Raw genomic sequence first — 21,921 nt, 5'->3', positions numbered from 1 at the left:
CAAACTGCCTCTATCTTCACCCTTTCCCTTTCCCTTTCTCCCTCCCTCTCTTCCTTATTATCCCATACCCACTCTTTCAATCTCCTGTACCATAACGCTCTCTCGCTCTCTCTTCCTCTGCCTCCCACAATATCACTCTCAAACGAACGCTTTCTCTTTCTCCCTTTTTCCTTCCTGTTCTGCCTTCCTCACTCAGAACCTCCCATCTCGACACAGCGTCCTTCCCTCTGCTCAATCAGCACCCTTCCTTCTGCAGAGAGGCAGAGGGTCTTCTAACGTTTCACTTCTTGTATTGAGGTTCTTCAGCTCTTGTTCTTGTGGAGGTCTTAGCCGTGGCTTCCAGTTAAGGTTACTTCTAAGACAGAACCCCCCGTATTCCCAGGTTTACCATATAAGAGAGCGAGAGAGAGAGAGAGAGGAGAGGGTGCAGCAATATTTAAGATTTAAGACACTGTTACTTTAGGGAAAAGTTCATATGGACTATTTCTTGATAAGAAGAAAAAAAACCCGGCTGAGAATCAACTGAACTGGTGTCCATTTCAAGTATTTGTTTTAAAGCACTTATTGATAATAGCTTCTAATATGGCACGGTAGCAATAATAAGGTCTTAGTTTGACGTGAGTGTCTACCACTGTTTTGGTCAAAACGTGTAAAGCGTCTATGAGTATGACCCACTGTGTGCAGCATTCCTCCCCTGGTGGTGGGGTCACACTCTTTTTGTCTCCCCACCCTCCCAAATACTGTGACACACATGACATCACATGACTTGTCTTCCGCTAACGTCATCATGGCAACACCTACATGTTATGAACGGTGCTTAGAAGCTCAACTTATTTATGGATGTAGGAGTAATCCGATTAAGTCATGTCACCGTCAGTCACTGTCTCAAGGAAATCAACACCCAGCCCGAGTGAGTCTCGATCCTCACACACCTGACACTTTCAACGATGGCTGCCAATTTCATTTCAAACCAGACAATTTCCATGTTTATAAATTCAATTACATCTAGGTTTCCCCTAGTAGCAGTCTGAAGAAAGTCCGTTTTGGGTTGCGGCTAAAGTCTGGCTTGTGACAATAAATATGTTTTTTTTATTTTTTTTAATCACATTTTATTGGTCACATACACATATTTCACATGAAAATTCAAGGCTTTCATTTAGGTTCAGAATTCAAAAAAGTATGTCCATATTTGAGGACCAGTCTTTCCGAGCATGTAGCAGAATTAAAGGCCCATTCCGTAATTTACGGCTGTGAGTATCACATCTGGCCATGATTGGGAGTCCCATAGGGCGGCGTACAATTGGCCCAGCATCGTCCGGGTTTGGCCGGGGTAGGCCGTCATTGTAAATAAGAATTTGTTCTTAACTGACTTGCCTAGTTAAATAAAGGTTCAATTAAAAAAATACTAAAAATCACAGACTCAGCCTTTAAAGTGTGACCTGTGACAGGTCTGGAGAAACCCTGCTTTTTTAACGGCTTATAGAGCAGGTTGCCAGAGGTTGCCAGAGGCATAGGGAGAACAGAGGCATGTTGTATGTCACACTAGTCTGTGGGTTTGCGGTGTCTGACAACCTGTTAAACACGTAGAATTGCGTTCAGCATTCACCAGCCACATAACCTAATCATAGACACCTAGGCTGCGGGCAAATATTTGTTTGGATGGGATTCAACTATTAATAATGATACATACAGTACTTGTGGGAAACTGTGTGATATTCCATTCTTCCAGATACATCTAAGTTACTCTGATCCTTCTTCATGTCAAAATGGAGCCTTTGAATCCAAAATTCTATCTACACACACCTGAAGGGCACTTTCCCTAGTTATCTGGCCTCCTATGCCAGCCAGCTTTCTAGCCTCTCCTACTATTCTCTCATACTCACAAAGGCCTATAAGACACGGCTGGTGAATGAGACCACCAGAATTAGTTTCCTTCCAGAATCACTGTTTATTTCTGGGCTTTTCCTTCTCCTTCATCCTCTCCATTGCACACCAATGGGACAAACACGCCAGGACTTGTTTCGTTAGCTGGTCGACTAGCTGCCAGCCATTCAGTTAGTCAGATGGCTCAGGCTAGATTGTGCTTTCCCTTACAAGAGAAACAAAGCATTTAAGTTGAACTTCTAACTATCCTTTGATGCTTTTCATTGTCTTTGGAGAGAGAATGATAGCAGTTAGGTCTCTGCCCAACACCAATCAAATATACATTTCATCTTAGAGCTTTCTTAGCAGTGAAAGAAAGGTTTATTGGCCTGAGGTTACTTGGCTACCATGGCTGGAGAATCCCATTGTGTCCAGTTCCATCGGGACCCCTAACCTCCGACCTTAGCTTCATCCACTATCTATTGTCTGCAGGTTGCCCCTGACAACCTTCAAAGTCCAAAGAATGACTCTGTGGCTTTTTATGTTTTCGTCCATCTGTCGGGGTGTAAGTTTATAGCTGCATCAGTGTTATTGTCATTGCTCATGTTGTTCTGTTCAGTCAAGCCATGGGAATGTCACAATTCTATTGCATCAATGTGCCAAGACATGTCCTCAGTTATTGTGCCAAATTCTAACACAGATCAAATTGGATAGTGATTCCCAACTAGATGTTGTGGAGCTAAGAAAGCTATACTATATATGCTGCAGCATTACTGTAGTACATTTGTATTCAAGTCTATGTTGATACTGAGGTTTGTGTTTGAATCTGTTACCATATTAGCCAGAATTCTCTGCTTTGAGGATTAATTTGAAGCTAGTCTGAACAGGATTATTTATTCATAAACCCGAAAAAAAATTATAAGTGGTTCTAATAAACTCACTCTTAAGAAAACAGTTTGGTTTACGATCGGACTTGACCAAGCACACCCTGGAACGGAGTTTGCTGATTTCCAGACAGAAGAGAACAATGAGGCATCTACCATTGACCTACATTGGAGAACTGCTGCCTGCCATGAGAAATCAATGAATGATGTCATAGGAAATAGACAGAATCGCAAGTTTACACCATGGCTTCAATACTTTATTCTTTTCAAACCAACCACAATATTACAAAATATTAAGTGCCGCATGTCAAACAAAGACAGTTGCTTTTTTACAAATCGTCAGTATTAAAAACATAAATGATTTCAGGAAAAAGAAATTATAAATACAAATTAAATTCTGTACAGTTACAAAACATTATGCACAATAAAACATTTTAAATAAACAATTTTTGTATTCAAATTGTCTACAAATCTACAACTTTAAAAAAACACCCATTTCCCAACCTTCCACACACACACACAACAAACCACACGCACACAAAATATTCAAGTTTGTTAGGACAGGACAATTGACTTTACCCGCATTGGGGAAGAGGCAGAAAACGCACCAACACGGAATTCATGCTCAAAAACGTCGAGATGGGTTTTGTTCAGTTTGGTGCGAACACAGCCCAGTCTAAAAGACAGAGGGAGAAATTTGACCATGGCGTGTAATTTCGGCTCTGTCTCCCAGGTTTAAACTACCACACACACACGTGGGGCCAAGCCTTCATACATTTTTTATTATTACAAAAACACAAAGTGCTCTTTGTTCCCTATTATGGGTGCATGGCGAGCGTTCAACACACAAACCACCATTTAATCAAAGACTTCATCTCGTTTCAAAAGAAGTGGGAAATTAAAATAGCCCTTTAGTTCATTTTAATTACTGCCTAAATCAAAACACCCAGATGTTGTTGCGTATTATTATCCTTACTAGATTATTTCCTTGGAAATACAAGGTCATTTGTTACTATGAATTCTAGATACAAAACACCGATCAAATGCATCTTGATAGAGAAGCTTCACGATGTGAAACCCAGCTGCCGATTCCCAAGAGCAAAGCATGATACTCTAGTCAGTCACATATCGACTAGGGATCACCACGTAGATGGATAATATCAGTCACCAAAAAGACCCTGGCTACGTCCCAAATCGCACACTATCCCCTATGACCTCTGGTCAAAAGCAGTGCGCTATATAGGGCACAATTTGGAATGCAGCTTCTGCGTCTTTGGCTATGGGTCCAGAACAGCGTCTAACGAACCTCTATGACAGGGGTGTCAAACTAATTTTACAGAGGGCCGAGTGTCTGTTGGTTTGAGTTATTTCCTTCCAATTTGTGTCCAATTAAGACCTAGACAAGCAGGTGAGGGGAGTTCCTGACTAATTAATGACCTTAATTTGTCAATCAAGTACAAGGGAGGAGCAAAAACCTGCAGATACGCCATGGAATGACTTTGACACCTGTGCTCTATGATTAGATGTGGACACATTCTGGCATGGGAGACAGAATACTTCACCACCTGACCTTCCATAAAGCTTGAGGCTCGATGTAGTGACCAGGTCAGGTCCCCAATATAAACAGATGTCTTGGGAACACCCGACAACTACACCCTACCCGTACTCCTACACCTCGTTGAAACGTCACATTAAGTTAGCGCCACAGACTCCATGTTTGGTACCTGGGTCGTGATCAGTAGGGCACTATATTTCGAATAAGTTTTGCAGCGGACAAAGGAAATCTGTGTTCTTATTGGAGACAGTAGTACCTCCCCGTTTCACTTCGGTTTTAAAACATACACTGAGTGATTGAACCTTCTGAAGCTGGCAAGTTACAGACATAATACAATGCTGCCCCCTAATGGCCAAAGATACGCACTATAAACATTTAGACTTTTGAAGTCACAAAGAAATCCTGAGAGTTATTAATATAACACCCCCAACCCAAAATGCCAGAGTTAATTTTTCATCAGATATGCATAAAAAAAAATGTGCTGTGTCTATATTTTCAAACAGCACATAGCATTTTCACACAGCATAGAAACGAGACGGACACAAACCGTCCACTATACAAATACACAAACCACAACGCCGAGAGCTTCATAAGCTGGACACACACAGACCAGTGTCAATCCAGGCACTACCCGAAATCCAAACCCAAAAAGTATACACATGTATATACAAATGAACAGACACAAGGGGCCCGTTTTAGACAAATCATTAACGTGGAACAGACATGGCTAAAGCAAAGGTTGATGGCTTCATAGTGTAACATTTCCCCTCACCCCATACCTCTACAGAGAACACTACTCCTTCTTGAATAGGGACAGGAGTTTTCCCTTGACCAGTTATAGCCTATATTATATATACTCTGAGCCCTAGTTATTATAACTAGGGTTCAGAGTTGCTTCAGGTCAAGTAACGTGGTCGTAACTAGGCTATAATCCCATCCGCTCTCTCCCTCCCTCAGCTCTGGAGCAGGTCTCCCAGGTCGTAGGTGTCGAAGAAGTCGGACACGCCCTCGCCATCCTCCAGCCCCCAGAGGTAGTCGTCGTGGTCGAGGTGCGGAGAGAAGCTGACGAAGGGGGCGCTGGGGTCGGGGGTGAACCCGGGGCCCGGGAGCTGGTCCTCTGTCATCTGGAGCAAGCTGGGGGGAAGGCCCAGGAGGCCCTCTACGTCCAGGAGGGTGGTGGTGTTGGTGTTGGAGGTGTTGGGGAGGGATACTGACGCAGGTCTGGAGAGTTCAGCTATAGGGAGGGCGGAGAGGGAGCGAGGGTGTGTTAGCGACTGGACACCTCTTTACAACACACGGGACTGTTTAGAGGAGGGTGCAACGGTACAGAACATTCAGATGGAAAGGTATTGTGTAGAACAGCTACGACTGTCTGTCATGTATAATTGGAAATCGTATCAGGTCTATTCATTCTATTGCTATCTGCAACGTTCAGGACTTTTCACATCACTGATGTATCAGACAAGACAACACAGGCCCCCCCCCAGTTCAGCTTACCTTCCATGGGCTCCTGCTTGACGTCGGTGTATTGGGGCTCCTGTTTGATAGTGGTGTACTGTGGTGGTGCCATGGCGAGGGAGGGGGTGGCAGTGTGACCCAGGGGGTGATGAGGGGAGTCTTTCCTGGGGGTGGTGGTGTTCTTGACGGGGCTGGCATCCTCCAGGCCCTCCTCGGGACAGAGGTACACCTCGATGGGGCCGTTCTTACTTTTTAGGTAGATCTGTTGGGAGCCCTGTGGGTACAGGACAACAGGGAGATGTAGCAATGATGCACCACGGGAAGTGAGGGATAGTGAGCAGGATTGGTAATTGAATGGGCTCGGTTTCAAAATGTCAGAAGGGTAAAGTGTCTTTTTGTTATACAAGAGGATTGACTTAGTAAGAAAGTGTGTGGCATATCCTTGTAAGGAAGAGGTACAGGGACTGACGTTAAGGTCTGAAAGGCTCTTGCCCATTGGGCAGGTCAGGAGTTTTTGGGGTTATGATGACCTGCCCGGAAATGTAAAGACGACTGGAATTCTTTGTCATTTGGTTGTTATCACTAATTAAAAATCACTTGTCCAATGGGGCAACCACAGAGCAGGCCCAACGTGCACACCCATGTCACTTGCTCCAAGTAATAGGGGCGGCAGGTAGCCTAGTGGTTAGAGCGTTGGGCCACTGTTCCCCGGTAGGCCGTCAACCGTAAAGGTTGCTGGATCGAATCCCTGAGCTCACAAGGTAAAAAAAATATGTCGTTCTGCCCCTGAACAAGGCAGTTAACCCACTGTTCCCCGGTAGGCTGTCAGTGTAAGTAAGAATTTGTTCTTCTCGGACTTGCCTAGTTAAATAAAGGTTACACATAGGGCAGTCACTGTGTCCTTTTTCACGTCTGCTTAAGCTGTACTTCAGCTGTTCAGTTGGCAGATTTTTTTTTTCAAACGGTCAGGTACTAACTGAACTTGTCCAGTAAGAAAAGCAATTGCTGTTGTCTGTTGCAAAATGTTTTGCTACGGTGTGCCCAAATGAACACTACCCAGCTCTCTATCTATGACTAGATGACCACTCACCCCCGAGGACTCAGGCACCTCCAGCTTGGTTTCTGATGGGGCCTTGACGGCGATGACCGTCTGGTCCTGCAGGCTGGTTATAGACCTGATGTCCTGGTAGGTGACGTAACCTAGTTGTCCCTGGTTGTCCCCGTGTTCGGTCAACTCCTTGAGCTGGGTGCTGCTGGACGTGATCAGGTCTTCCAGGGCCTTCTCGGCCCTCTCCAGCTCTCCCAGCTCCTTCCTCAGGGCGCACGACTTCTCCCCGCTGCTGGCCGAGCCCTCGAACACGCCACCCACCCTAATAAAATTGTTTCGATTTTTATGATGAGCCACTACAGAGTACATACATTGTACATCATGGTATAGATAGATCACGGTCAGGTGAAGTTGGAACTTTCAACACTTTAAAAAACGATTGTCTTTCGATTACAGAGCAAGGTGGACCTATCAATATATCAACAAGGAGTAGAGGCTAAGGAGTTGACAATGGAACTGGGCCCACCTCCTACAGCCGAAGAATGAGAAGTTACTTATCCTAAGTGTTGACTTGTCCTAAGTGTCTTACTCACATCCACTGGATGTTGTTCTTGGACTTCTTGCGGATGAGCTGCACGCCCTCCAGCACGTTGGTGATGTCATAGATGCGTCTCTTCTGCACCTCGAGGACCTCGGTGGCCCAGTTGAGGTCCAGCACGCCGTCAGGTGACTCGCTCAGCAGGCCGACAAACTTCTTGGTCAGCAGACCCAGGGAGGTGTCGTAGCGCGTCCGCTCGCCGGGGGACTTGGGCGCTGAGGGTCATAGGTCATACAAGAGATGGGGTAAGAGAGTGGATTTGTGTACGGTGGACTATACATATGTGAACTCAATATTATGGATTGGGAAAAGATCTACATGTAGCTTGTGTGTTTGAGTATAAAGAATGTATGGGTGATTATGCTGTCTCGCTTTATGCAACCCGTCACTTATTTGGTAATGAAGACAGTAGGGGGCAGTCTTTTTTTCATTGATGCAGACACTCACTTTTGGGACTAGGGATTCTGGCTGTGGCCACACTCCCCTTTCCTTTGGGAGTCCTGAAGTCTGGGAGGTAGAGGGGGTCCTCCAGGTCCAGCTTCCTCTTGGCCTATGGGGGGGGGGGGGGGGGGGGGGGGGGGGGGGTCACAAAGAAGAGGAAAAAAGGGGTTAAAGACAGCTTGAGAAGGAGTATGTGTCCCAATAATATCTCCTTTCTCCTGAAGTTTGCACTCGTTCACTACTCCCCACACATGTCAAATCACTGGATGGACAACGTAGGAGGCATGGGCTAGAGAGTTTTGCACTATATATCTCCAACCAATAACTTCCTTTCAAAAAGGGGAGTGAACAAGTGCACACTTTGTGAGAAAGGACAGATTATTAGGATGCAGGGAGTCTATTGGAACCATTCCCCAGTTTGAATGCTTAACAAGTCCACTTGACATGTAACTATGTCCTATAGAGCTGTAGATCATGAGGATAGGATGGTCGCAGGCCATAGAATAAAGCCCAGCCCATCCACTGTGGTGTGAGATCTGTGCTGCCAGTATGCTAATGCTAATTGTGGCTGTTGAAAAGCGACAAGTCGTAATTGTGGTGGTGGTCTCAAGAACTGTGACAAAGGCCATAACATTCTCAAGCACTTCTAATGGGGGGGAGTGTGTGTGTGTGTGTGGGACCGCCCCACTGCCCGCCAAATGCCACTCACTGACCACATCCCCCTGTTTCTTCTCCTCCTCCTTTCCCCCATGACCCCCTCACTCCTCCTTTTCCACCCAATGACCCCCTCACTCCTCCTTTTCCACCCAATGACCCCGTCACTCCTCCTTTTCCCCCCATGACCCTCTCACTCCTCCTTTTCCCCCCCGACCCCGTCACTCCTCCTTTCCCCCCCATGACCCCGTCACTCCTCCTTTTCCCCCCCATGACCCCGTCACTCCTCCTTTCCCCCCATGACCCCCTCACTCCTCCTTTTCCCCCCCATGACCCCCTCACTCCTCCTTTTCCCCCCCATGACCCCGTCACTCCTCCTTTCCCCCCATGACCCTCTCACTCCTCCTTTTCCCCCCCATGACCCCCTCACTCCTCCTTTTCCCCCCCATGACCCCCTCACTCCTCCTTTTCCCCCCCATGACCCCCTCACTCCTCCTTTTCCCCCCCATGACCCCGTCACTCCTCCTTTCCCCCCATGACCCTCTCACTCCTCCTTTTCCCCCCCATGACCCCCTCACTCCTCCTTTTCCCCCCCATGACCCCCTCACTCCTCCTTTTCCCCCCCATGACCCCCTCACTCCTCCTTTTCCCCCCCATGACCCCCTCACTCCTCCTTTCCCCCCCCATGACCCCCTCACTCCTCCTTTACCCCCCATGACCCTCTCACTCCTCCTTTTGTCCTCTTTTCTTTAAAGAACACACAGGCAGCCTGCCACATTCCCAACCATCACATCTGACACTCCTTACACGAGGCCTCAATCAGTAGGTGACCTGACCAAGACACACACACATAAATAAGACCACCTATACACACCTCCGATTTTGCATCACACGTATTCACCACTATGCTAAGGTCATTTTAACTGACTGCTATTACCTCACAGAACAAAATGTATAAGATCTCCGAAGCCTGTGTTTACCTCAAACCTTATTTTCAGGGATGGCTGGACGAACCAGAGGTCACTCATTTCCAGGTTTTAGAACTACAAGCTGGCGAGCTCTATTAGACAATGCTGTGCGGATCTGATCCCACCTCCCATTTTAACCTTGCAACCTCAGTGGGAATGATACCTGCCAATCAACATTGTCCCTCAAGCTTGGTTGTGGCTAACTCCCGTTGTTGTACAGACTAGTATGGCAAGCAAGCGATTGTGATAATGTAATTTATACCATGGAAAAGGTATAACCTACTTACAGTATATGTTTGCATCAAATGACCTTCTCCTTTAAAGTCGTGTAATGATTATTAGTGCTGAGCGATTAACGGAAATGTAGGATATTTTTCGGTTTTTAAACAACTAATCGACTGACATTGGTTCAATTATTTTGAATTCCATTTCATTCAGTATTTTTCTGTGAGCTCAATGCACACATTGCGCCGTTTCTGTAGACAGATCAAGCCTGAACTGTGCGATGTAGTAGGAAGCTGTTGTTTCCAACCGACCAATATTCCGCAGAGTTTAGCGCAGAAAACGTGGTAATTACTACAATTACCATAATCCATTTCGCGCCTATCGTTCTGTGTTTTTGTTGTTGGAATATGCCTGCTACCTAAAAGAGACAGAAGAATTCCGATAGAGAGGGATAGAGAGCAGTTGCTTCTCGAGGAATCTCTACCTGAAAAAACACGATCTAAGTGATTGATAGGTGGTTGATAGAAGTCATAAAAGCATTCAATTTTTATTATTATTATTTTTTTTTTTTTGTGATTTTGTCAGACAGCATAGGCAGCAGCTCTACAAAAAATTAAGGTCAAGTAATGTGAATAAATGATGGTTATTAACTGATAATCAGTAATGGGCAGTGACTACCACCATGTGACTTTTATTAGGCCCAATTGTTTTATTCGGTGTTGTTACAGCATTCAACCCACATAATGCGCGGTGCATTTAATGTAATTTTTTAAAAATAGAAACCGAAATCAGAGACTATTTTCTTATACTCGAACTGAAACAAGCTCAAAAAAGACTAATCGCTCAGCACCAATGAGTATATACACTGCTCAAAAAAATAAAGGGAACACTTAAACAACACAATGTAACTCCAAGTCAATCACACTTCTGTGAAATCAAACTGTCCACTTAGGAAGCAACACTGATTGACAATAAATTTCACATGCTGTTGTGCAAATGGAATAGACAAAAGGTCGAAATTAAAGGCAATTAGCAAGACACCCTCAATAAAGGAGTGATTCTGCAGGTGGTGACCACAGACCACTTCTCAGTTCCTATGCTTCCTGGCTGATGTTTTGGTCACTTTTGAATGCTGGCGGTGCTCTCACTCTAGTGGTAGCATGAGACGGAGTCTACAACCCACACAAGTGGCTCAGGTAGTGTAGCTCATCCAGGATGGCACATCAATGCGAGCTGTGGCAAGAAGGTTTGCTGTGTCTGTCAGCGTAGTGTCCAGAGCATGGAGGCGCTACCAGGAGACAGGCCAGTACATCAGGAGACGTGGAGGAGGCTGTAGGAGGGCAACAACCCAGCAGCAGCACTGCCAGAGCCCTGCGAAATGACCTCCAGCAGGCCACAAATGTGCATGTGTCTGCTCAAACGGTCAGAAACAGACTCCATGAGGGTGGTATGAGGGCCCGACGTCCACAGGTGGGGGTTGTGCTTACAGCCCAACACCGTGCAGGACGTTTGGCATTTGCCACAGAACACCAAGATTGGCAAATTCGCCACTGGCGCCCTGTGCTCTTCACAGATGAAAGCAGGTTCACACTGAGCACTTTAGCACGTGACAGACGTGACAGAGTCTGGAGACGCCGTGGAGAACGTTCTGCTGCCTGCAACATCCTCCAGCATGACCGGTTTGGCGGTGGGTCAGTCATGGTGTGGGGTGGCATTTCTTTGTGGGGCCGCACAGCCCTCCATGTGCTCGCCAGAGGTAGCCTGACTGCCATTAGGTACCGAGATGAGATCCTCAGAGCCCTTGTGAGACCATATGCTGACACATGCACATTTGTGGCCTGCTGGAGGTCATTTCGCAGGGCTCTGGCAGTGCTCCTCCTGCTCAAAGGCGGAGGTAGCGGTCCTGCTGCTGGGTTGTTGCCCTCCTACGGCCTCCTCCACGTCTCCTGATGTACTGGCCTGTCTCCTGGTAGCGCCTCCATGCTCTGGACACTACGCTGACAGACACAGCAAACCTTCTTGCCACAGCTCGCATTGATGTGCCATCCTGGATGAGCTACACTACCCGAGCCACTTGTGTGGGTTGTAGACTCCGTCTCATGCTACCACTAGAGTGAGAGCACCGCCAGCATTCAAAAGTGACCAAAACATCAGCCAGGAAGCATAGGAACTGAGAAGTGGTCTGTGGTCACCACCTGCAGAATCACTCCTTTATTGAGGGTGTCTTGCTAATTGCCTTTAATTTCCACCTTTTGTCTATTCCATTTGCACAACAGCATGTGGAATTTATTGTCAATCAGTGTTGCTTCCTAAGTGGACAGTTTGATTTCACAGAAGTGTGATTGACTTGGAGTTACATTGTGTTGTTTAAGTGTTCCCTTTATTTTTTTGAGCAGTGTATATAGGCCTAGTATTTGTCTACTAGTATTTGTCTTACAAAATACATCAGTGACACCATTTAGGAGATTCAGGTTGTGAGCAGAGTGTTTCTGATCAGGTTGACAATGGTCTTCTAATGCATGTCTGGTTACAGTAACATCTTTAACGCACATCGTTTGCCGCTTGCTTCCAGAGAAGCGTAGGCCATTGAAAGAGAGAAATTAAAACTACAACCGAAGTCTAACAGATCTAACGTTTTCTAATTTAGGATGTATGGATTTGATCTAGGTATTTTCACTGTTGAACAAGCGTGTATCACCTGCACTAAAATATGTCATGGTTAGAATGTAAGGATGCTGTGCCTTTCTGCTGCTGAAAGAGGACTGCAGATGGTTTATTATGGTTTATTATTGTTAGACACGCCGAGTCCAAAATGGGAGGTTTAAAAAAAAGAATGAGGTAGTTTTCAACCCTCCGGAACACATCTTTAATAGGACTTCAGAACACCCCCATACTGCAGCAATGGTATGCCCCCACTCCATTCCAACACACTAAATTAGGACCAGATTATAATGTGCTCAGTGGCAGTGGAGGGGAACCAAGCAGAACATTGAACATCTGCCCTGGGGTACCGCATGTACTGCTGGTTGAAAACCGAGAGGGAAGTGGTGTTACCCCCCCACAGATGTGCGTGTGTGTGTGTGTGTGTGCGTACACACAACTCCATAACCCCATAAATCTCGCTTTACAAACCGCACAACCACACACGCCAGATCACAGTTGGAGAGAGGGCATGTCAAATGAGACTATGCTCTGCTTCAGTGTGGCTACAGACACAACCCAGCATGTGCCACGAAGGCCACATGTCCACAAGCTACAAATCAAACCATGGTATAAACTATGTGACGCATGTCATGATCTGACGCTGCAATAGGCCTTATGTACTAAGTAAAGTCATTACAGTACAACTAGACACACAGACTACAGGGTAGAATTAAACAAATGTGTAGTTTTAACTTTCACCTAAGGTTTTAACTGCACTGGTTCTCTTTTTTTCTAACCAGGAATAGGTTTGAATCCAGGCTGTATCACAACTGGCTGTGATTGGGAGTCCCATAGGGCGGCGCACAATTGGCCCAGCGTCGTCCGGGTTTGGCCGGTGTAGGCCGTCATTGTAAATAAGAATTTGTTCTTAACTGACTTGCCTGGTTAAAAAAAAAAAAAAAAAAGGTCTGGAAAAACTCCTATCTCTTAGTAAAACCCATACTTTACTACAGTAGATCTGAGAGGAGATTTGAGAATGTGAGCAGCATGTGGCTTTGAATTGAACCATGAGAGAGAGAGGGACAAAGGATGACATTGTCCCTCTGTCCTCCACCACATGTCCACCTGTCTGTCAGTGACATATGGCACAGCCACACACAGCAGGTGGCAGGGAAAGACAACAAGAGGACCTGTCTAACCCTTCTAGCACACACACACACACACGTTCATTTCAGGGGCTACTATATATTGCTATTACTAGGCCTAGGCTAGATTATAGTCGAATTACTCTACTCGTCTTTCACACACAATCGCATCTGTTAAGATTTTCATTAGTAGTCTATCAGTAAGCCTGCTACTTATGGTAAATACAAAACAATACATTCGTAATAATGATCAATCTATTGTCTAGTAGTTGGCTTGTTTGTTCCCCTCTAACTTGTTCAACCTGTATTAAGACATGATTTCTCCTTTTGACCAATAAAGAGGAAGGAAATGGCTAAGTGGCTAACTAGAGGAGCGATTGAGTAAAAGATAGCACCGATCCCACTCTTAAACTCTTTTCAGGCTACCTCAGGGATTAAACATGTGACCCCGTGTCATCTTCTGGAGCCTGGTCTAAATGCAACCGGTCAATTAAACCCCAGAGAAGATGACATGTGGTGGTTAAAATGGCGGCCTTGCATTGTATCTAACTCGAATGGGCCTCCCCTTGAACATTTCACCACAGTTTTGCAGGGGCCCGGCTTAGGCCTGTGAGTTTGTGTTTGTCGTGAGGTTTTGAATGGGGAGTCAGCGCTTTGCCTTTTGGCGTGGGAAAATGCAAGGCCTATGTCAGCTAGCGTACCACAGGCGAGGGGGGAAGGAAAAAAATACAAAAATCACTCAACCACCAAATGCTAACACAAAGTTATGTACAGAGAGACACAGAACATAACGAGTCACACACACACACAAGCAATAAATTAAGCTAAAAGAATGTCATGCTCAAACAGCAATTGTCAACACATTAGCAGGCCATTGCTGGCGATCTACTTTAAGTACATTTACATGGTCCCGTGTGGCTCAGTTGGTAGAGCATGGTGTTTGCAAGGGTTGTGGGTTCGATTCCCACAGGGGACCAGTGTGAAAAATATGTATGAAAATGTGTTTACTTACATTGACAAGAGTGTCTGCCAAATGACATAAATGTATTTCAATACACCGAGTCCCTCCTTCACAATCCATTCTTTATCTCCATGACACATTGTGTCATAATGTCTCAACCCACAGCCGTTATTGCCTCATTCTAAGACAGCGACTACGCGTCTTCACCCTAAACGTGCATGTAAGTTCAGCTGTCCTTCCACGCCTCTAACTCACGCCATTTCAACAGATATGACTGGATTTTCCTCCAGAGGCATTTCACAAATCTGTGTCACATGAACCAAATGGTTTCAACAGACTCACTTCTAGCTACTGGTGTGTGTGTGCGCGTGTAAACCTTCTCTCTCTTCAAATGCCGGTTCAGTTACGTAGAACCTAACTGCCAAGACAAGGACAAGTTTCAATATGTGTGACAAAAATACTCGTTCAACACCAAGCTAGCCTACGTCCCTCACACATAAAAAAGACGGCCCCATTCCCCATGCTACTGGGGAATGGAGCAGGCCAAAAAGAGAAGAGGGAACTCAAGATAACAGAGAGAAAGAGAGCTTTTGGCTGGAGTGTAAACAAGGGGCAAAGTGGGCAATCTCACAGCCCAGCACCCTGAGCCCTAGCCTGAATAGAGGCTGACCATGGGGTCCCAGAGAGGGGTGAGGGCATAGGCAATGATGACATGAGGTAGTGATGTGTGGGGGTGAGAGAGATCAGGGGGTAGCTAGCACGTCACCGAAACCTACAGCACTTTATTTTTTACATTGTAGAATAATAGTGAAGACATCAAAACTAGGAAATAACACATGGAATCATGTAGTAACCAAAAAAGTGCTAAACAAATTTAAATAGATTTTATATTTGAGAATCTACAGTAGCCACCCAAAGAGTAGCCACCCTTTGCCTTGATGACAGCTTTGCACACGCTTGGCATTCTCTCAACCAGCTTCATGAGGTAGTCACCAGGAATGCATTTCAAATAACAGGTGTGCCTTGTTAAAAGTTACTTTGTGAAATTTCTTTCCTTCGTTTCCACCTTTATTTAACCAGGTAGGGCAGTTGAGAACAAGTTCTCATTTACAACTGCGACCTGGCCAAGATAAAGCAAAGCAGTGTGACAAAAACAACAACCCAGAGTTACACATGGGATAAACAAACTTACAGTCAAAAACACAATAGAAAATCTATGTACAGTGTGTGCAAATGTAGTAAGGTTAGGGAGGTAAGGCAATAAATAGTAGTGGCAAAATAATTACAGTTTAGCATTAACACTGGAGTGATGGATGTGCAGATGATGATGTGCAAGTAGATACTGGGGTGCAATAGAGCAACAAAAATAACAATATGGGGATGAGGTAGTTGGGTGTGCTATTTACAGATGGGCTGTGTACAGGTACAGTGATCGGTAAGCTGCTCTGACAGCTGATGCTTAAAGTTAGTGAGGGAGATAAGTCTCCAGCTTCAGTGATTTTTGCAATTCGTTCCAGTCATTGGCAGCAGAGAACTGGAAGGAAAGGCGGCCAAAGGAGGTGTTGGCCAGCCAACGAGAGCATACAGGTTGCAGTGGTTGGTAGTATATGGGGCTTTGGTGACTAAACGGATGGCATGTTGATAGACTACATCCAATTTGCTGAGTAGAGTGTTGGAGGCTATTTTGTAAATGACATCGCCGAAGTCAAGGATCGGTAGGATAGTCAGTTTTACGAGGGTATGTTTGGCAGCATGAGTGAAGGAGGCTTTGTGCTGCGAAATAGGAAGCCGATTCTAGATTTAATTTTGGATTGGAGATGCTTAATGTGAGTATGGAAGGAGAGTTTACAGTCTAACCAGACACCTAGGTATTTGTACCTGTCCACATATTCTAAGTCAGAACCGTCCAGAGTAGTGATGCTAGGCGGGCAGCAATCGGTTGAACAGCATGCATTTAGTTTTACTAGCATTTAAGAGCAGTTGGAGGCCACGAACAGAGTGTTGTATGGCATTGGTCCTATATCGACATAACCTGAAAGGCCGCTCAGCAAGGAAGAAGCCACTGCTCCAAAAACGCCATAGAAAAGCCAGACTACGGTTTGCAACTGCACATGGGGACAAAGATTGTACTTTTTGGAGAAATGTCCTCTGTTCTGATGAAACAAAAATAGAACTATTTGGCCATAATGACCATCGTTATGTTTGGAGGAAAAAGGGGGAGGCTTGCAAGCCAAAGAACACCATCCCAACCGTGAAGCACGGGGGTGGCAGCATCATGTTGTGGGGGTGCTTTGCTGCAGGAGGGACTGGTGCACTTCACAAAATAGATGGCATCATGAAAAGGAAAATTATGTGGATATATTGAAGCAACATCTCAAGACATCAGTCAGGAAGTTAAAGCTTGTTTGCAAATGGATCTTCCAAATGGACAATGACCCCTAAGCATACTTCCAAAGTTGTGGCAAAATGGCTTAAGGACAACAAAGTCAAGGTATTGGAGTGGCCATCACAAAGCCCTGACCTCAATCCTATAGAAAATTTGTGGGCAGAACTGAAAAAGCAGGTGCGAGCAAAGAGGCCTACAATCCTGACTCAGTTACACCAGCTCTGTCAGGAGGAATGGGCCAAAATTCACACAACTTATTGTGGGAAGCTTGTGGAAGGCTACCAGAAACGTTTGTGCTGGTCAAGGGCAGTGAAGTCTGGAGTGAAACAAGGGCTATATCTGTTCTTAGTTCTACATTTTTTTGAATGGGGCATGCTTAAGATGGTGAGGAAAGCACTTTTAAAGAACAACCAGGCATTCTCTACTAACGGGATGAGGTCAATATGCTTCCAGGATACCCGGGCCAGGTCGATTAGAAAGGCCTGCTCGCTGAAGTGTTTTAGGGAGCGTTTGACAGTGATGAGGGGTGGTCGTTTGACTGCGGGCCCCTTTCGGACGCAGGCAATGAGGTAGTAAGCACTGAGATCCTGGTTGAAGACAGCAGAGGTGTATTTAGAGGGCAAGTTGGTCAGGATGATATCTATGAGGGTGCCCATGTTTACAGATTTAGGGTTGTACATGGTAGGTTCCTTGATAATTTGTGTGAGATTGAGGGCATCTAGTTTAGATTGTTGTATGGCCGGGGTGCTAAACATATCCCAGTTTAGGTCACCTAACAGAACAAACTCTGAAGATTGACTCAAACGCATCTATCAGTTGTGTTGTGACAAAGTAGGGGTGGGATACAGAAGACAGCCCTATTTGGTAAAAGAGCAAGTCCATATTATGGCAAGAACAGCTCAAATAAGCAAAGAGAAACAACAGCCCATCATTACTTTAAGACATGAAGGTCAGTCTATCTGGAAAATTTCAAGAACAAGAAAAGTTTCTTCAAGTGCAGTCACAAAAACCATCAAGCGCTATGATGAAACTGGCTCTCATGAGGACCGCCAAAGAAAAGGAAGATCCAGAGTTACCTCTGCTGTAGAGGATAAGGTCATTAGAGTTACCAGCCTCAGAAATTGCAGCTCAAATAAATGCTTTACAGAGTCAGCTGTTCAGAAGAGACTGCATGAATCAGGCCTTCATGGTCAAATTGCTGCAAAGAAACCACTACTAAAGGACACCAATAAGAAGAGACTTGCTTGGGCAAAGAAACACAAGCAATAGACAGACCGGTGGAAATCTGTCCTTTGGTCTGATGAGTCCATATTTCCGATTTTTGGTTCTAACCGCCATGTCTTTGTGAGACGCAGAGTACGGATGATCTCCGCATGTGTAGTTCCCACCGTGAAGCATGGAGGAGGAGGTGTGATGGTGCTTTACTGGGGATACTGTCAGTGATTTGTTTAGAATTCAAGGCACACTTAACCAGCATGGCTACCACAGCATTCTGCAAAGATACGCCATCTCATCTGGTTTGCGCTTAGTGAGACTACAATTTGTTTTTCAACATGACAATGACCCAACAAACACCCTCAGGCTGTGTAAGGGCTATTTGACCAAGAGGGAGAGTGACAGAGTGCTGCATCAGATGACCTGGCCTCCACAATTATTTTATTTATTTATTATTTCACCTTTATTTAACCAGGTAGGCCAGTTGAGAACAAGTTCTCATTTACAACTGCGACCTGGCCAAGATAAAGCAAAGCAGTGCTATAAAAAACAGAGTTACATGGGATAAACAGAAGTACAAACAAAAGTACAGTACAATCACCCGACCTCAACCCAATTGGGATGGTTTGGGATGAGTTGGACCGCAGAGTGAAGGAAAAGCAGCCAACAACTGCTCAGCATATGTGGGAACTGCTTCAAGACTGTTAGAAAAGCATTACAGGTGAAGCTGGTTGAGAGAATGCCAAGAGTGTGCAAAGCTGTCATCAAGGCAAAGGGTGGCTACTTTGAAGATTTGTTTAACACTTTTTTGGTTACTACATGAGTCCATGTGTACTTTCATAGTTTTGATGTCTTCACTATATTCTACAATGTAGAAAATAGTAAAAATAAAGAAAAACCCTTGAATGAGTAGGTGTGTCCAAACTTTTGACTGGTACTGTATGTGTCAAACTGAAACCTGAGAGCACTCCTTGACCTTCTGTCTTGTTTTTCAACTCGGGAGTAAAACTCTTGTCAAACATTTACGAGTTAGTTGTAGTATCATCCTCACAGGAAATACAGTATTTCACAGCACGCCAATCACTCAAACATCATAGCAGCAACCACTATAAATATGACACAGGTTATCTATAATGAACTATTAACTCTCTAGATTTAGCTTCCACTTGAGTGTAGGAGTGCCCTAATACAATATCAAGGTGAATATGACTAGTATGATGTTGACGTTTGACCAGTTGTTAGTCTCTGCCAAGTTGTAAGTATCCATGACAACCTGTGAAGCGGTCCTGTATGGCTCAGTTGGTAGAGCATGGTGCTTGCACCGCCAGGGTTGTGGATTCAATTCCCGGGGCCACCTATACATAAAATGTATGCAAGCGTGACTGTAAGTTGCTTTAGATAAAAGTGTCTGCAAAATGGCATATATTATATAAGTATCTGTGAGTGACCCATATTTGAGATCAATTCTACTCCCATTTTCCCCAATGAGAATGACTTCAGCAGGGAGAAGGATAACGGCTCGTTCACAGTGTAACCCAAAGTGTTTACGAGTAACAGGGCATGGCAAGAGGATGTCCTGCTCTACCACTTTTTCTGACACTATTATCATTACCAGGTTTCCAGGGCAAGTATAGCCAGGCCCCAGTTATAGGCTATAACTAGTTGTAACTTGTAATCTAGCAGTAACTAGTTTTATAACAAAATGTTCCTGGTCATTAAAAGTTCATGGTCCTAATCCTAAAAGTAGGATAGAGAGGGGCGATGAATACCCTGATCGCCTGACCTAGTGCCTTGGTCAGACTTGGCCTAGAATAGGAAGTAGACATTAGGACAATGGCGAGTAATACACGAAGGAAATTGCATTAGCCCAGACATGTGACGAGCCAAGTTAATGTCATTGTATTAGCGCAAAGCACAGGAGTAGTGTTCCCCTCAATATTTAGTCCTAAAGACAATATCAGCCTGGACGCACACACTGAACCCTGGGTGTGTGTGTGTTAATCAGCAACATGTCATTATCTCCCTTAAGACTACTCCTTTGTGTGTGTGTGTGTGTGTGTGTGTGTGTGTGTGTGTGTGTGTGTGTGTCATGTTTGAACATACAAATTGTGTCAGCTCCCAAGAAAAGTGAGTGGTTGTCCAGCTGTGACCTGTGACCTTTGTGGATGGACACAAACAGGTTGAGCCGGGTGTATATGACCTGGCTTGGTTGGTTAGTGACAGCTGGGGGCTATGGCTAAACAATGTGTTAAGCTAAATGGCATTTTTCAGCAAATTACTTGCATTGGCTGATTGGGCATTATGAAATAAGTTCCCTGTCCAGGTGGTGCATTTCCTCATTCATGTAAGGTTTAACTAACATGGTCCAAGTACATCAAGACAGTTGTGAAGAGGGCACGATAAAACCTATTCCCCCTCAGGAGACTGAAAAGATTTGGCATGGGTCCTCAGATCCTCAAAAGGTTTTACAGCTGCACCATCGAGAGCATCCTGACAGGTTGCATCAGTGCCTGGTATGGCAACTGCTCGGCCTCCGACCGCAAAGCACTACAGAGGGTAGGGCGTACGGCCCAGTACATCAGCGGGGACAAGCTTCCTGCCATCCAGGCGGTGTCAGAGGAAGGCCATAAAAATTGTCAAAGACTCCAGCCACCCTAGTCATAGACTGTTCTCTCTGCTACCGCACGGCAATCGGTACTGGAGCTCTAAGTCTAGGTCCAGGAGGCTTCTAAACAGCTTCTACCCCCAAGCCATAAGACTCCTGAACAGGACTTTTGCATTGCCCCCCCCCCCTCCTGCCCCCTACACTGCTGCTACTCTCTGTTATCTATACATAGCCACTTTAATAACTCTACCTACATGTACATAACTACCTCAATTACCTGGACACAGGTTCCCCCGCACATTGACTCTGTACCAGTACCCCCTGTATATAGCCCCGCTATTGTTATTTACTGCTGCTCTTTAATTATTTGATATTCTTAGCTCTTACTTTTTGAACCATACATTGACATGTAGAATGAGAAATCACCCTGTGCTTGACAGTTTTTAAATGTCAAGCACAACTCCGATGAATATTCATACCGGTGGAATGTAAGAATATTTTGCCCATAATTTGGCGTATTGTATAGTCAGTAACGTTAATTATCAAGTGGATAACAGTCATATCGATTGTTGGTAGTTTTTTTTTTTTTTTTTTTAAAGTCTTACCGGGAGTCTGCCGGAGGGTCTGATGGGTTTAGCTTCAGGTCCATGGGGAGTTCCATAGAGGCAGTTCACCCTTTGTTCGGCCGCTGTCGTGTTGCAGATTTGGGTGAAGTATCCAGCCCGTACAGAGTTCATCGGTGAACTGCATAACCCGGTGCTGAAGAATTCGGTCTTCACTCCAGACAAAACTTTATTCTGTGAACACGACAGCCCTCCTACAGCACCTCGGCCAGACGCAGGAGAAACGCCTTTGGGCAGCCGCATCATTTTAGTAAATTTAAATAACGACTGTGTTCAAATCAAAATACGTTTAGCTACTAGCAAAACACAAATATTCCAGAAAACTGTATTCACGACAGTGAATGAAAGGAGTTGGGAGTCTTTCCGATACGAACTGGAAACGATGTCTCACAATTCGTAACTAGTTTGATAAAAGTCCGAAGAATTTCATAAAAATACTATTTAGTTAATGATGTGCAAAATGCATAAGTGAAATACCTAAATCACCAGAGATATCCTTTGTTTGAGTATTTTCTGAAGTTAAACGACTTGCATTGCAACCGATATTATACTTGATGTGTCCAGTTGAGAGAAAACGTAGACGTTGCCTAGCTAGCTAATGATTTAATAGCTAAATAAATAAACAACAAGTATATTTGCAAGTCCAGAA

At 44.9% G+C, this 21,921-nt stretch overlaps 1 protein-coding gene across 1 annotated transcript; it reads right to left on the bottom strand.

Moving 5' to 3' along the window:
* Nucleotides 1-5,255: 5,255 nt before the first annotated feature.
* e2f2 (E2F transcription factor 2) lies at nt 5,256-21,518 on the bottom strand. Its single transcript, XM_038966999.1, has 8 exons — nt 21,255-21,518; nt 7,854-7,956; nt 7,402-7,621; nt 6,851-7,130; nt 6,409-6,411; nt 5,870-6,034; nt 5,800-5,836; nt 5,256-5,536 (listed from the first exon to the last, which is right to left on the bottom strand). Exons 1-8 carry the CDS (start codon nt 21,516-21,518, stop codon nt 5,256-5,258), a joined length of 1,353 nt encoding a protein of 450 aa, XP_038822927.1.
* Between the last annotated feature and the right edge of the window lie 403 nt (nt 21,519-21,921).

Source organism: Salvelinus namaycush, chromosome 28 (genome assembly GCF_016432855.1).
Source record: "Salvelinus namaycush isolate Seneca chromosome 28, SaNama_1.0, whole genome shotgun sequence".
Classification (NCBI taxonomy): Eukaryota; Metazoa; Chordata; class Actinopteri; order Salmoniformes; family Salmonidae; genus Salvelinus; species Salvelinus namaycush.
This window is presented reverse-complemented; position numbering and strand designations above follow the sequence as displayed.